This window comes from Electrona antarctica (genome assembly GCF_951216825.1).
Source record: "Electrona antarctica genome assembly, chromosome: 15".
Lineage (NCBI taxonomy): Eukaryota > Metazoa > Chordata > Actinopteri > Myctophiformes > Myctophidae > Electrona > Electrona antarctica.
The window spans coordinates 44901072-44916634 of record NC_136796.1 but is presented as its reverse complement, the minus strand read 5'-3'; the positions used below and the strand labels follow the sequence as shown (position 1 = coordinate 44916634).

The following is a 15563-nucleotide window of genomic DNA, read 5'->3' as shown; positions in this document are numbered from 1 at the left end:
TTGGTTGTTCTATTCACTGTATTAAAAGGGGTTGTCTCATGCATCCGCTAAATTGTAAAATTGATCATCTTTGATAGCATTTGTATACAGCGACACTAATTATATACCGGTATATACTTTATTTTATTTTATATAAATATAGGATACTGGCAACTACAAAGACAGAGCAGAGGTAGCCCGATTTGGTTTGGATTCTTATTTTATTTGCGATCTGTAATGTTTAGTGTTTATAGTTTATACGACGCTCGTGGTCGTGGGTGGATTTGGCCGGCCCTGACAACCAACTGGCCTATCACAGCAATGACAGCATGACCACCAGTGACCACAGTAGTACCTCCGGGCTATAGGATCGTAAGCATACGGTGGCTGCCAGGCAGCACTAGGCCATATTAGTAAACGTTTTATTGTTCAAGAGATAGATATTTGAGAAAAGGAAGAAAAGATGGCAGCGGCAACCGTCGACCTGCGAGCCCTGGTGTCGGAAAAAGCCGAATTCCTGTCGGGCCGTTTAAGAGAGCTCGTCTCGTCCGGCCAGGGGCTCGTCCGAGCTCAGTTCGGGCTGGACCTGGGTCTGAAACCCGAGCTGTACCCGGGGTGGATGGTGCTGTCCACGGCGGCGGCGGGGCTGCTGCTGCTCGGCGCCCTGTCCTGGGCCGCTCTCTGCGGCGGACTGCTGCCTGGGAAACAGCGGGGATCCCCGGTCACTCACCCCGGAGGAGGAGGAGGTGGTGGTACCGGTGGGGAGCCTATAATAAAACCTCTGCACTTCATAAAAAATGCCAAACCAGAGGAACAGAAGAAAAGGAATAAAAAGAAATCCACCGGCGACAAGGTACTGGGAGTCTGGGTTGGTTACTGGACCGTGGAACTGCTGAGGATAAATTGGCATTTATAACAATAGGTTTATTCAGAGCTTATTACTTGTTTTTTGCCCCCCCAAATCAGCTGGGTACTGGACTGCAACATGGTCACCGTTGTTAACTCTGATACTGTACAAATGGCACGGGTTCATTTGGTTACATGTGTACGCGGTCAGAGTTATACACATGGATTTAAATGAACACTGACGATTTGAATTTAGCTACCGTGCATGTCTGTTTACATTCTGTCTGGAATCTGTCATGGTAGTCGGACTCTGCCAGCTGTATTGTCTCTCTGAACCCATCTCAAAATATTTCACATTAATGGACCAAAACTAGCCTCAAGACTTGTTTTTATCAAGTCTGACATTTGTCACACAGTCATTTGCAAATGTCAGACTCAAGAAATAAAAAAAATCTATGACAGTCTTGGTCCAATTAAGGCTAGACCAAAACGTGTGTATATCCACAGATTGATTATTGTTAATTGACTATTAATTCATTCATCTTTCCCATTCAGAAGGTTCAGTCTAATGGAGGAGTGGTGGTTGTACCTCAAGAGGAAGTCAACATCAGTGAGACGGCTGTGTCCAAGCCATCCCCGGAGATCAAAGCGGAGAAGGTGTGTGTTGTCCTGATCATGTCTGTACAATATTTGGCATATTTAACGTACATATGGATGGCAAAGAGACTGACTTGTTAACATACATATCCCCATTTGAAAGAATTTATGTGAGATATAACTAATTATTATGTGCGGGCCTTTGTCTGTACTGATTGTCATTAGACAATACATCTACTGTAGATTTCATCTATATTTACAGTGATGTAAATAGGTTTTCAATGTAATGAGGGATGGTCTTTATAGATGAGTACCAGGGACATTTTATGAGCATTTAACTACCATTTAATATGGTTATAATGTGGTTATATTCATGTAGAAAACAGAAGAAGAAATCATTATTATAACTAAAGCTAGCAAAATAAACTAGAATAAAAAAACAGTACAGTAGTGCATCCCGTGGATTCATTGCGTCCCTTAACTATAAACTGCATTTTTGGGATGCAAAATGCACCCTATTTTAATCTCTGTATTTATATACGATCCAACAGCTGATTGACTGTTTCCCGCAGCAGGTACAACAAGCGCCCACAACAACGCAGGCCAAAAAGAACAAGAGGAAAGCCAAAGCGGAAGGAAAACCACCGAGTGTTTACACCATTGACGGAAAGGAAGACGATGGTAAGACCTAAACCCGCCAGGGGGAAAGTTGCTATATAAACATGTTTATATAGCTCCGAGTCTGAATACTTATTCACCAAGGACTTGTCATATATTAGATCAAGAAGTTTCAACTTCCTTAACCCATTTAGGGTAAAAAAAAAATGTCTTCAAAAAGACAGTTTTCTGAAAAACCCATGTTTCTATGTCAGTGGTTCTCAAACATTTTCATGTCAAGGACCCCAAAAATTATATTTATTTGGCCGCCGACCCCCATCTGAAAAAACGTTCCAGGGAACCCCCAGAAGCAAAGATTTGACTTAAAAACGTTCGCTCTTATTTCCTCCAGACTGTTTTTCCGACTATCCTTGGGATTGTGGGTGGGGGGAGGGTGGGATAGGGGATTGAGTTTTATTTTTATATTTAAAAAATGTTTAATACTTGCCCCTGGGCTACTGTTACAAAAACCTGAATAAAAAGATTTTGAAAAGAAAAACGTTCGCTCTGAAAGAATATATATTCAAAGATTTGCGCCACATTTTCGGGATTTTTCTAAAATAGCAGACCTACAAGCTCGTAGCTTGTAGATCTGCTATTTTTCAATAGCTAAAGTATAACATAATGCTTAAAACACAGGCTGGTCCATAGACAATGTGATAAATAGTGGCAAACAACACCGTCATACTGCAGAGTAAAAATGACTGTAGGCGTAGTGCTGTGAGAGAGAACCGTTCTGCACACACCCAGTCTCAGTTCACCAGTGATTCATTTCACCTTGACTGGGTAAGGCTGTGTTCCAACAATCATTTTATTTTTAGGCCACAGATTGTATCCTAATATACACAGCCACATATTTTATGTTTGGTTGTTGACAGATCCGCTCAAACTTGCTGCAATTACAATTGGACAAAAACCTAACCTAGACTCCCAGCAGGCTTTTATTTTGGTTCCCATTCGGCTCAAAAAGATAAGCCTGGGGAAACGTATTGGAAAATGTGGCCTAGGAAGATATGATATGATATGATATGATATAGTACTTTATTGTCAGTTTGCACTGAAATTTGTTTTGCGACCCAGCGGCCTTGTATGCAACACATATACACACATTTGACATAACACAGGACAAAAAAAGAAAATACAGTTACATACATAGAAAGAGAGCAATGTCCACAGCTCAGTCTAGTCCTGGCCAAAATCCTGATTAAGCCTCAGAGTCGACTGATGGACAAAAGACCTCTTCAGTCTGACCTTATTGTATGCTGGAACACCATATCTTCTTCCTGAAGGCAGCAACCTATATTCTCCTTACAACACATTAGGTGATATTCCTTGCTAACCTTAGGATGCTGTTATCGTACGTGGATGTATAGAGCCGCTGAAGTGGTTGTCCAACAATCTTTGAACAAATGTTTAGTTGTTGCAGCAGTTGTGACTTTAAGGCAAGGAAGCCCACTTCCTTGTTCCTAACCAATAACAGACGTCTAATTCCAGTTATAGTTGATTTCATTAGCATACAGTTTTTTGTATTTTTCTACATTGCATCTCATAATTTTATACACTATATACTTGAATGTTGAGTATTGGACGGTGTTTGTTGTTTTGTTCTGTATCTGTTCTGTATTTGTTGTCATGTATCTGTTGTCTGTCCTTAAATGTGTAAACTTCAATAAAAATATTTGAATAATAGTGCAGAGGGCCGTTGCTCCAAATTTGGTTTATCACACAGGCTGAGCCAGGCTAACAAAAACCTAGAAAGGTTGTCATGTAATCTATCTACAAGCCTATCTACAAGCTCAAAAATAGCAAATCTACAAGCTCATAGCGCGCTACGAGCTTGTAGGTCTGCTATTTTTGAAAAATCGTGAAAATGTGGCACAAATCTTTGAATATATATTCTTTCAGAGCGAACATTTTTAACTCAAAGATTTGCTTTTGGGGCGTTCCCTGGAACAACATATTTTCAGATGGGGGTCGGTGGCCAATTACATATCATTTTTGGGGTCCTTGACATGAAATATTGAGCACAGCAGAACTGTTAGGATTTAGAAGCCATTTCTTTTTAGAATCGACGTCGTCAGGCCTAAATGGGTTAACTGTACGGCAAAAAAAAACAATTTTACTAACCCAACAAAACAAATCCACTCTCTTCTCACCTCCAGGCGTGTGGGTGACCAAGGTCAGCAGCCGAGAGAAGAGGCAGCAGCGCAGGAAGGACAAGGGCCCCGAGGACTCTGGGACCCCAGGAACAGCGGAGGGCCCGACGGGACACGGGGAGCCACCTGCTGTTACAAACAGCAGAAAGCACAGAGGTAGTCAAAACGCTGTGCGCTTATAGATCTGATATTTTCAGCGCGCTATAGGGTTTGATGTAGCCAGTGTGATTGGGTTTAGACATCATGGAGCGTAGCATCATGGAAGGGAGTTGTTCAAACAACTCCCTTCCAAAAAACGCTACCAGAGCATCAAATCTCGCACCACCCGTCTCAGTAACAGTTTCTTCCCCCAGGCAGTCAGGCTGCTGAACAGCTGACCTTGAACTGTATTGCACTGTATTGTCACCCACTTGCACTTTTTTGTGTTTTTGTCTTTTTCTTTGCACTATAGATGTTTGTCTATGTCCTGTGTATGTAAGACTGAGAATGCTCTGAGCAAAATAAGTTTCATTGTATTTTTACTTGTATTTATACATATGACAAATAAACCTGAACCTGAGCAGCGATGGTATCCGGAGAACTCGCCAGTTTACCAACTCACCGCGATTTAGTGTATTTTAGTTTTACTTCACCTTCATTTAAATTGCATTGAATTGAGAGAGTGAGGGGATAGTTGTTTAGAGTTTACACTAGAGAAAGTAGGAATGCTAAAAGTTTAAACACCAAAGTACCGAAACAATGTAATTCATTAGTAAACAATTCCTGAAATGGTAGGCCCTACTTATCATTACTCACCTTTTTATCATTATCTAGCTGACCATTTAATTGCACAAAATAATTTGATCACTTTGTAAATGAACTATAACATCTGTGAGTTTGACATACTACACTGATGAAGACAGCATGTTAGCATAACGATGAAGACATCGATGGAGAATTTCCGCCGCGGCGACTTGGTAAAACTGGCGAGTTCTCCGGTATCCGCAGCGATGGCTCAGGAGTTGGAGTGGTTGACTGAGAATCGGAAGGTTTCCAGTTCCACTCACTGCTCCTCATGACTTGGGAAAGACCCTGAACACCTAACTGCCTCACATGGCATATTGGCATAGGCTGCATCCGCCATCAGTGCATGATTGTGCTATAACTACAGTCTTGTCCGACTCGCCCCTATTTTGGGCCTTCATTATTCATTAACCCATTTTGACCTGAGATCAGATTCCAAAAATGTCTTCCACATCCTGACAGTTTTCTGAAAAAGCTATGTTTCTATGTCAGTCGTTCTTCGACTTTTCAAAAATAGTAGACCTACAAGCTCGTAGCGCGCCACTCGGTGGCGCGCTATGAGCTGGTAGATCTGCTATTTTTCAATAGCTAAAGCATAACATAATGCTAACACCAAAAGGGGTTCCCGCCCAAAATGTGAATCCCTTGACTCCTTCAAAACCGCTCTCAAAGGGCACCTACAGACGGCTGCAATTCGAAACTGCCCCCTGTAAAATCTGAATCCCGCCATCCACCCACCCACCCCTTTTCCCCTCACTGTATAATATGTTTCTTTTCCCCTTTTACCTCCTTTATGATGAATTCCTGTTCTGTTCTTTGGCTATATAATATAGAAGTGTCTATTTGCACGTCTCTAAATGTTTTGATGAATTGAACAAGGTGGACCCTCTTGTAAACAAGTGTAATGCTTTATCGGGTCGTCCACTCACAGTTAACAGTCTTTGTATTGAGTTGTGCTTGAAATGTACTTAATTCTGCAAACTGTTCAATCAATCAAAAAAATATTTTTCTAAAAATGTGCAAATAGCAGATCTACAAGCTCATAGTGGAGTGTAGCTTGTCATAAGTGTAAAATCAGGCTTAATTAATTGATTGAATTGAATTGATTTAATATAGGATTAATGGCTATAGTCTGCATTCCAAACAAATCATGATTGAAATAGTCTTAACGAAAACTAAATCGACAGTACATACAGTGCATGATGAACAATGGTGTAATTCCTTCTCTTTTCCTTTGCTCTGTATTTAAGAGTCTCAGCAAAGAAGAAGCAGCGGAAAGGGTGATGCAGGCAGCGCACCTGGTAAGAGCCGAAATCAAACCATGAAAAAAGGCACACGATATGTTTGCTCCCAATCTTGTCTTTATTTTAACCAATACATTCTCAAGTTAAACTTCAGAAAGCCCTGATGGGCGAAACGTTGTTTGGTTCAAATAATGAAAAGATGGGGAGCATTATATTGTGTTTGTGTGCAGACAATGCCATTTTTTCTTAACCCATTTAGGCCTGACGTCGAAATAAACAAAAACGTTCGCTCTGAAAGAATATATAATCAAAGATTTGTGCCGCATTTTCACGATTTAAAAAAAATAGCAGACCTACAAGCTCGTAGCGCGCCACTCGGTGGCGCGCTATGAGCTTGTAGATCTGCTATTTTTCAATAGCTAACGTATAACATAATGCTTAGTTAAAACACCAAAAGGGGTTCCCGCCCAGAATGGGTTAATTTGAACATTTTTGGGGGTCCAGCACTGTGTCTAAAACCTGTGGGGATTCTTATTCCTTATTCCAGGCAAGCTTGACTTCTTGCAATTACAAAAACGATTTTGTGTACATAGTCTGTGTACTGAAACATTGTTTCCCCAAAAATCGTTTTGAATTGCAAGTCAAGAGAACAGTTTGCGGAAGTATCTTCTTGTACTTTCTTGCATTATCACATAACTGCATTCATAATGACGAAACACCAGCATGTAGAAACACACTTATATTTCTCTGTTGTAGGACACAATCTTGTCACCAAAAGCCCACAACAATACCGTCCCCTCATTTATCAAACTTTCGGATCAAAACCTGCTTCTATTATTAGACATTGACTGCCAGAATTAAAACATCTTCTATCCCAGGGGTTTTCAACTGATTGTGAACCAGGGGCCACCACCCTGACTAAGAATCAACCTGGGGGCCACCACCCTGACTAAGACTCAACCTGGGGACCACCACCCTGACTTAGAATAAACCTGGGGGCCACCACCCTGACTAAAGGCTCATACATAGTCTGGATTTTCGGTGGTTAGGTGACCACTGAACAACAACATGACGTCACGAGCCGCGGTGAAGAGAAAACCACCGCCACCGCTCCAGCCCTTCTCTCTGTTTTTACTCACCACCGATCAACGTTATTTCAGCTCCGGTGGTCACCTCACCACCGAAAATCCAGACTATGAATAGGCCTTAAGAATCAACCTGGGGGCCACCACCCTGACTAAGAATCAACCTGGGGACCACCACCCTGACTAAGAATCAACCTGGGGACCACCACCCTGACTAAGAATCAACCTGGGGACCACCACCCTGACTAAGAATCAACCTGGGGGCCACCACCCTGACTAAGAATCAACCTGGGGACCACCACCCTGACTAAGAATCAACCTGGGGGCCACCACCCTGACTAAGAATCAACCTGGGGGCCACCACCCTGACTAAGAATCAACCTGGGGACCACCACCCTGACTAAGAATCAACCTGGGGGGCCACCACCCTGACTAAGAATCAACCTGGGGACCACCACCCTGACTATGAATCAACCTGGGGGCCACCACCCTGACTAAGAATCAACCTGGGGACCACCACCCTGACTAAGACTCAACCTGGGGACCACCACCCTGACTAAGAATCAACCTGGGGGCCACCACCCTGACTAAGAATCAACCTGGGGACCACCACCCTGACTAAGAATCAACCTGGGGACCACCACCCTGACTAAGAATCAACCTGGGGACCACCACCCTGACTATGAATCAACCTGGGGGCCACCACCCTGACTAAGAATCAACCTGGGGACCACCACCCTGACTAAGACTCAACCTGGGGACCACCACCCTGACTAAGAATCAACCTGGGGGCCACCACCCTGACTAAGAATCAACCTGGGGACCACCACCCTGACTAAGAATCAACCTGGGGAGTGGGGGGGAACACTGTTGTGTTGGGTGGGGTGATAATATTATAGGCATGGTGTGAGGGAAAAAGCTTGAAATGTAACATTGAAGGCTTAAAGAGCAATACACTTATATTAACACAATCAGCGCCCGGATTCCTTCAAAATACAAGCTTGGGGTGCCTGGAAGATATGGCCGCTTTTACTCTGTAAACCCCCCCCCCCTTCCGTTCCCTAATAAAACCGGAGACATATTTTTGCTTGCTTACCTTTCTCTCGTTTCAATATTATCGCTCCATGATCGCTCGCGTTCATATTTTGAACGAGAGGCAGGTGAGAAGTCAGAAATGAGAGAGCTTAGTATATCCATCTGGTCAAAACCACGGAGAACTCCATAGATTAGGAGATACGAGGGATTCTTTCTGCAGCGGTTGACTAGGAAGTGACCGGGACCTCAGATGGACGAAGAGAAGAGCGAAGAGTGTATTGAGGGCCAACAAAAAAAAGGAAAAAATTCAGAATATTCTTCTCTCGTTTGATATCATTGAAAATGCGACCCGTCGGTTGGATTGCTTATGACGTGTACACACGTCGTACGGTCTGAACCAGTTGTACTGTTGTTACAACTCTCCACCAAATAATAGAAAAAGTATCAATAGTGGTAACTATGGATGAAGACTCACATCGTCTATTGTTCCTGCTGTCCGTCCTCCTTCCTCTTCAGCATCTTCTGGTTGGAGGGAGGAGCCGGCGATGGCCGGCGGTCTGGAGGGGGAGAAGTGGAGCAGTGGGTCCTCTGCATCACGACACAGAGCCCAGCCTGAGACCACCCAGTGCTGGGGACAGGAGACGACACAAGGTAGGCACGGGATGTGCAGAGAGTGTTAGAGAGGGACTTTTGGACAAAAATATCGAAAATAGCAGATCTACAAGCTCACAACGCGTCGCGCTGCGAGGCGTTGAGAGCTTGTAGATCTGCTGTTTTCGGGTCGCAACCCAGCACTCAATCTACTGGAGACGACATGGATTTCTAAACAAATTTGTTCAACGCAAAATGCTGCGTTCCAAGTTCAGGAGACTTCGTAAAAAAGCAATTCTCCTGAATACTGCCTTCCGGCATGGCATGGAAAGGAGTGGCATTTTTGCATCTCTTTCACCATGTAGTAAATGCTGCATTCGTGGTTTGGAAAGGGCAGTTGTTTTACAGACGGGTAAAAGGGCCATTTGATGCCTATGTGTGCACGTGCCTGAAGGTATAGGCCCACATCAGGATTACAATTGAATCCCTGTTGCTTTAGCTCCATTTTATTGTTTTTTGCTCATTACTTTGGTTCTATCTGTGGCCTTTGATTATATTATATGCTCTGATGTTGCTTTTGTTTTCTATTACTGCAACCACTCCAAGGAACAGCAATGTCCGTCTTAACCTATGTACCTATGTGACTATGTTTAGAGTACCAGTAGGGGCAAAAGTGGCGCTGTTGTGCCAGAAACAGAGAGAGAGAGATAGTGGCAAGGGGGAGAGGGGAGTTGCACCACTCAGTTCACACGGGTGTGATTCTTTGTTCTGTAACTGCTGTTGTGATGTTAATATTGCTCAATATAGCTCTTTGGTACAACAAAAGTTTTTAAATGTGCTCTATTATGAATAAACTTGAATTTATTTAATTTAAATTAGTTTCCAGACCACAATAACAGCATCAATGTGCATAATACAATAACAGCTCTAATGTGAACAAGAGCACCGAAGTCTGACGTCAATATCGGTAGAGGGCGCGAATCCACGGGTTCATGTACTTTTTTTTTAATGTTCTTTTTGCGGCTTTCGCAATACCCTTTATAGAGGGACAGACAGTAGGCCGTCAGGAGATGGGGGAGTGACATGCAGCAAAGGCCGTCGGGATCGGGAGCCGAACCCACGGCACACTGCCAGACTCGGACCACCGGCCAAGGTGCCTGGACCGCTGAGCCAGGGGGATTTTAGATCGCATCATATAAGAACTGTGTTAATGTGTTAACTGTGATAAACATGTCATCCCGGCCGTTACACTCATATGGATATGAAGAATCAACTGACTGAGAGAAAACGCTATAGTTACTGCTACTGAATTAGTTACATTTTCGCTAGAAACGGACTATCATATATGAGTGACTGACGGTCGCAAACGATACAGAGACACCTCCCTGACAATAACGCAGAGACAGCTCGTTTATTTTTGGACCACAATGCTTATATGAAACGATTTTAAGATGACCCCATGATGTTCTCCATAGAGAAATGACTTCTGTGAACCAGGCAGAACCAGGGGATGAGCGAGTGACGTCAGGACTTCGGCGCTCTATAGACTCATATCTTACATAGTGTATGAAGCATTGGAATGTGGTAGTACTTCAGTCCGCTCAGTGTTTTTGACCCCACATGTTGCAGGCTTTGCCAGGGGTGGATCTGGTGCGATAGCACCCCCTTCTGACAGGTACTTGCTATTGGGTAAAGCAGACGGTTTAGATTTAGAATGATGACAATGGTCCTGTTGTCCTCTTTGCACAGGGACATGGAGTGGGGTTGACAGCAGGATGAAGGCTGATCTCAACCCCGTGTCCTTCTCCATGCTGGGGTTGAACGCTACAGGTAGGCGGAAATCATCATCAGGTGGTGGTGTGTGATTTAAAAAAATATTTCTGCTCGTTACATTTCTTTGATATCTTATCTTTACACACAGTTTTGTTGTTGCCTGTCTGTTTATGAAAATGCACCAATCCTACATGTACAAATTCTTTGTGCAAACATATGACATCTGAAGTGGTTGTTGAACAACGCCCCTCAGATGTAATGTAATATATATATAATCAATATACCCTAGCCTAGCCTGTCATGAGTTATTGCTTAACCCATTTCGACCTGATAGTGATTCTACAAATGTCCTCTAAATCATGATAGTTTTCAGAAAAACTTGATGTTTCTATATCGGTTGTTCTCAAACTATTTCATGTCAAGGAGCCCCAGAATTATATGTAATTGGCTGCCGACCCCCATCTGAAAATATGTCGTTCCAGTAACCCCCCGCCCCAGAAGCAAAGATTCGAGTTAAAACGTTCGCTCTGAAATAATGTATATTCAAAGATTTGCGCCACATTTTCACGATTTTTCAAAAATAGCAGACCTACAAGCTCGTAGATCTGCTATTTTTCAAAAGCTAAATTATAACATAATGCTTAAAACACCAAAAGGGGTTCCCGCTCAAAATGGGTGCCGTGATTTTTGTACTTTTTCTATTTTGCTATGGAGTTAACATTACTCTAATATATTCCCAGGTGTGGTTGGAATATTCAAATATGTCTTCCCTCCCTGTGTATTTTTGGTTTCTTCCTGAAAGCTGAAAGCCTTTGAGTCAAAAGGCCCAATATAAAATAACACCATTTTAGTGACATCATGACCCTAACCCATAGAGTATATAAAAGGATAGAGACTGAACTGGCGCGAAGCTCCGCCCCCCCAGCTATTCATGTCAGTGGAAGTTGCTCAGTGGCGTTTTGAAGCACCCGGAAGACTGCCGGAAGTACCGTCTCAGAACGTCTACTTCCGCATTTGACCACCAAATTTTGGTGGTCAAATGCGGAAGTGCAACCGAGCGCTCAATGTTAAAGCCCAGCTGCACGGGGTTTCCCGGTCATGAATCCAAGGGTCCGCCTGTAGTCCCTCCTCCTACCACTAGGGAGGAGAGCTTCAACGTTGAATAGCCTCACTGGCCCCTTGCCCTAACCCAGGGGTCCTCAACTAGAAATGCTGAAGGTCCACTAATAATCTTTGAAAAAGACTAAGGTCCGGTCCCATGAGCGCGGCGCAGAGTGGGGCTCTATGCCTGTTTAGTACAGTCACACCAAGGCAAGCTTATACAAATCGGTTCCCCTCCCAACCAACCAATACTGGGGTGCAGAGTATGGAAATAGAATGTTTCACAAATATTCCCCTCCAAACATGCACAGCAAATGAGAGGTATTGTGTTGAGGCACAAAGAACACTTTTATTTATTCAAGTTTCATTTTTTGTTTTAAAAATTTGACCAGGGTCCACAGAGAGGTGGTCCGCGGTCCGGTCGTGGACCGCGGTCCGCCTATTGAGGACCCCTGCCCTAACCCCTCCCACATTATCATACAACAACAGGTGTGCGTGAGGCTTAAGTTCAGGTTTTTCACCTTAGCACCATACTTTTACTTTTTTGAAAGAAATCTTCCTCCTAGTATAATCATAGTACCTGATCATCATGTTTTAGGGGGGAATCACAGCACTCCATCTTTAAATATACTTGGTGAAATACAGAATTCTGATTTAAGTCACCAATAGCGTCTCTCTCTCTCTCTCTCTCTCTCTCTCTCTCTCTCTCCCTCTCCCCAGAGTCTCAACCTATTGACCTTCAGTGGGACAGACATCCTGATGTTAGTGATGAATGGTCTGGTTTCAGTAAGTGTTCAACCATTGGTTAAACCCATTTAGGCCTGACGTCGAAATTTAAAAAAATGTCTTCTAAATCCTGACAGTTGTCTGAAATACCTATGTTTCTGCATCAGTGGTGCTCAATATTTTCTGTCAAGGACCCCAAAAATTATATGTAATTGGCCACCGACCCCCATCTCAAAATATGTTGTTCCAGGCACCCCCCCAGAAGCAAAGATTTGAGTTAAAAATGTTCGCTCTGAAAGAATATATATTCCACTTTTGCGCCACATTGTCACGATTTTTCGAAAATAGTTTATAGCTAAAGTTATATTATAACATAATGCTTAAAACATCAAAAGGGGTTCCCTTAGGGTTCCCTAATTAGGAATAAAAACAGGAACTCGTCAGTTAAACATCAATATGAGACACGAGACAAGGTTTGGAAATACATTTTGGGAGGTTGTCGATAACAATGTAAATATTCATTGTCTGTATTAAACTAATATACTACTGATGTGGCGTTCCAGATGGGATGGCAGCTGTGGACTCCAGTTCAGACTGGAACGCCCCAGCAGAGCACTGGGGCAACTATGAAGAGCCTCCTGTGTTGGAGACACCAGCCCAACCCAAGGAGCACACTGCCCCTCTCAAGGTCTGACTGGCACCAGTGTTGTTTTCATTTAGTTTTAGTCACATTTTAGTCGCCTGGAATGATTTAGTGTTTAGTCTAGTTTTAGTCGACTAAATATCATAAGATTTTAGTCGACTAAAATGTGTTTTGGCGGGCCTTGATGCCGTCGTAACGGCTGATTTTACTTGCTGAAAATAGCTCTCAACGCTGCGACGCGTTGAGAGCTTGTAGATCGGCTATTTTCAGCGTGCAACCAAGTGTAAAATGACTTGTACTGGATCCCTTGTCCACTATTCCTTTCACAACATTTCTTCTAGTCTAGTTTTTATTTGTTGACGAAAGTGTCAATATATTTAGTCCTAGTTTTAGTCATTCATAGCTTAGTTTTTATTTAGTTTCCATTTAGTCATTTCGTCAGTGAAAAAAGGTAGTTTTTTTCGTCTTAGTTTTAGTCGACGAAATCAACACTGGCTGATAAATGATCTTTGTGGGCTTCTTCTGTCTTCTGATTGGTTCCTTGTGTTGTTTTGTCATTGGTGGCCCAGCAGGTGTCAGAGGACGAGAAGGAGGTTGAGGATCCCACGGAGGGAACAGCCAAATCCAAGAAGATGAAGAAGAAAAAGAAGAAGAAGGCAGAGGATGATACTCAGGCAAGAAACATCACCTCAAAAGAACAACCCCTTGAACCCTAGCATCCATATCGAGTTACAATTGTATATTAGCTATTTTCGGTGAAGATATTTGGTGTAGAGTGAAAACAGTTGGGGGCTTGATTTAGAATAGAGCCCTTGGGAATCCGTGGTTTTTAAGTGCTTCAAACCAGAAAATAAACTATTCCTGTGAGCAAAGGGTAATTTTTTATGGATAAAGAGTTACCGTTAACCCATTTAGACCATACGACGTGTGGGGACGTCATAACTAATCCAACCGACGGGTTGGATTAGGCATTTTCATTGATGTCAAACGAGAGATTTTTTTCCTTTTTTTTGAGTTGGCCTCTCCTTCTGCACCATACTCCTTGCTCTTTCGCGCATGCGCGTTGTCGTTCACTTCCCTGTTTACCGCTCAGAAAGAAAGGCTCGGCGCGCGTAATCTAAGGAGCTCTCCGTGGTTAAACCTCCCACGGGGCAGCAGCACACCTAAACCTAACCCATGTCTAACCAATGACTAGTCTAAACTAAGTACTGTATGCACCCCATACTAAGCTCTTAATTTCTGACTTCAACATGCCTTTCGTATAAAATATGAACGCGAGGGATTATCGAGCGTCTTTATCGTAATCATAGCGAGGTAAGCAAGCAACATTATTTCTCCCGGTTTTTGTACGGAACGGAAGGGGGGGCTTTGTGTGTGTAATTTTAGATATTTTAGTCAATTTAGTTCATGAACGAAATTTGTCATGAAAATGTGGTCTCACTTCCTTCCTGGACTACAAGTCACACCACCACGCAGCCACCGGGGGGGGGGGGGGGGGGGTGGATTGTAGGAATTCAGCTATCCAGTCAACCACACAGACTTCATTATTTGTCTGGCCATAGGGTGCACATTTCAAATGGTGCTACTGTTTGCGAACGCAGTGATTGCGAACGCAGTGAGCACTAACTATGAGACCTAGCAGAACATGTCTGTGTGTCTGTCTGTCTGTGTGTGTGTGTGTCACGCTGTAACACCACCCGCCTGCCACCAGAGGGCGCAGCTGTATCACACACAAAAAAAAACACACACACACACACACACACACAAAAACTTAACTTAAAAAAAACGTAACTTAAAAAATATTTTAAAGAAAACTTAAAAAAATAAAAAAAAGTGGTGAAATGTTGTGTATGTTTGTTTTTTAGACAAGTGAGGTGTCCCGTGAGGCTCCTCCCATCACGCCATCGTCTCAGAGTAAGTCTGCATGGATTTATTTACTATTCTCTATTTATTTAACCGATTTAGACCTGAGGACGATTCTATATCCTGACAGTTTTCTGAAAAAACCTATGTTTCTATGTCATAGGACCCCCAAAAATATATTTGGCCGCTGACCCCCTTCTGAAAATGTGTTGTTCCAGGGACCCCCCCAGAAGCAAAGATTTGAGTTCAAAACTAAAATATATTCAAAGATTTGCGCCACATTTTTTTACGATTTTTCAAAATCTACAAGCGTGGCACTCGGTGCTGTGCTATGAGCTTGTAGATCTGCCATTTTTCAATAGCTAAAGTACAACAATGCTTGAAACACCAAAAGGGGTTGGGTTAAAGGGGAATGAAAAAGTAGTATTATTATGGTCAATGTTTGTTTTTGAAGGTCCTCGACATGAAAAAGGTTGAGCACCAC

At 43.0% G+C, this 15563-nt stretch overlaps 2 protein-coding genes and 1 long non-coding RNA gene across 3 annotated transcripts in view; 2 read left to right on the top strand and 1 right to left on the bottom strand.

Annotated features, from left to right (window-relative positions):
• The window catches only part of LOC306938920, a 366267-nt gene that overhangs the window by 347673 nt on the left and 3031 nt on the right, over positions 1 to 15563 (top strand). The gene's annotated exons all lie outside the window — the stretch shown is intronic.
• mtdha (metadherin a) lies at positions 361 to 13932 on the top strand (the record flags this gene model as incomplete). The annotated part of the gene is made up of 10 exons (XM_079522918.1): positions 361 to 832; positions 1381 to 1482; positions 1995 to 2103; positions 4242 to 4391; positions 6269 to 6319; positions 8899 to 9033; positions 10723 to 10803; positions 12568 to 12633; positions 13137 to 13261; positions 13789 to 13932. Exons 1-10 carry the CDS (start codon positions 443 to 445, stop codon positions 13930 to 13932), a joined length of 1353 nt encoding a protein of 450 aa, XP_079379044.1. The 5' UTR covers positions 361 to 442.
• The window catches only part of stk3 (serine/threonine kinase 3), a 101309-nt gene continuing 94117 nt past the window's right edge, over positions 8372 to 15563 (bottom strand). Inside the window, exon 12 of the transcript XR_013791791.1 lies at positions 8372 to 8443. The gene's annotated coding sequence lies outside the window, so the exon portion shown is untranslated. The remainder of the gene's footprint in view (positions 8444 to 15563) is intronic.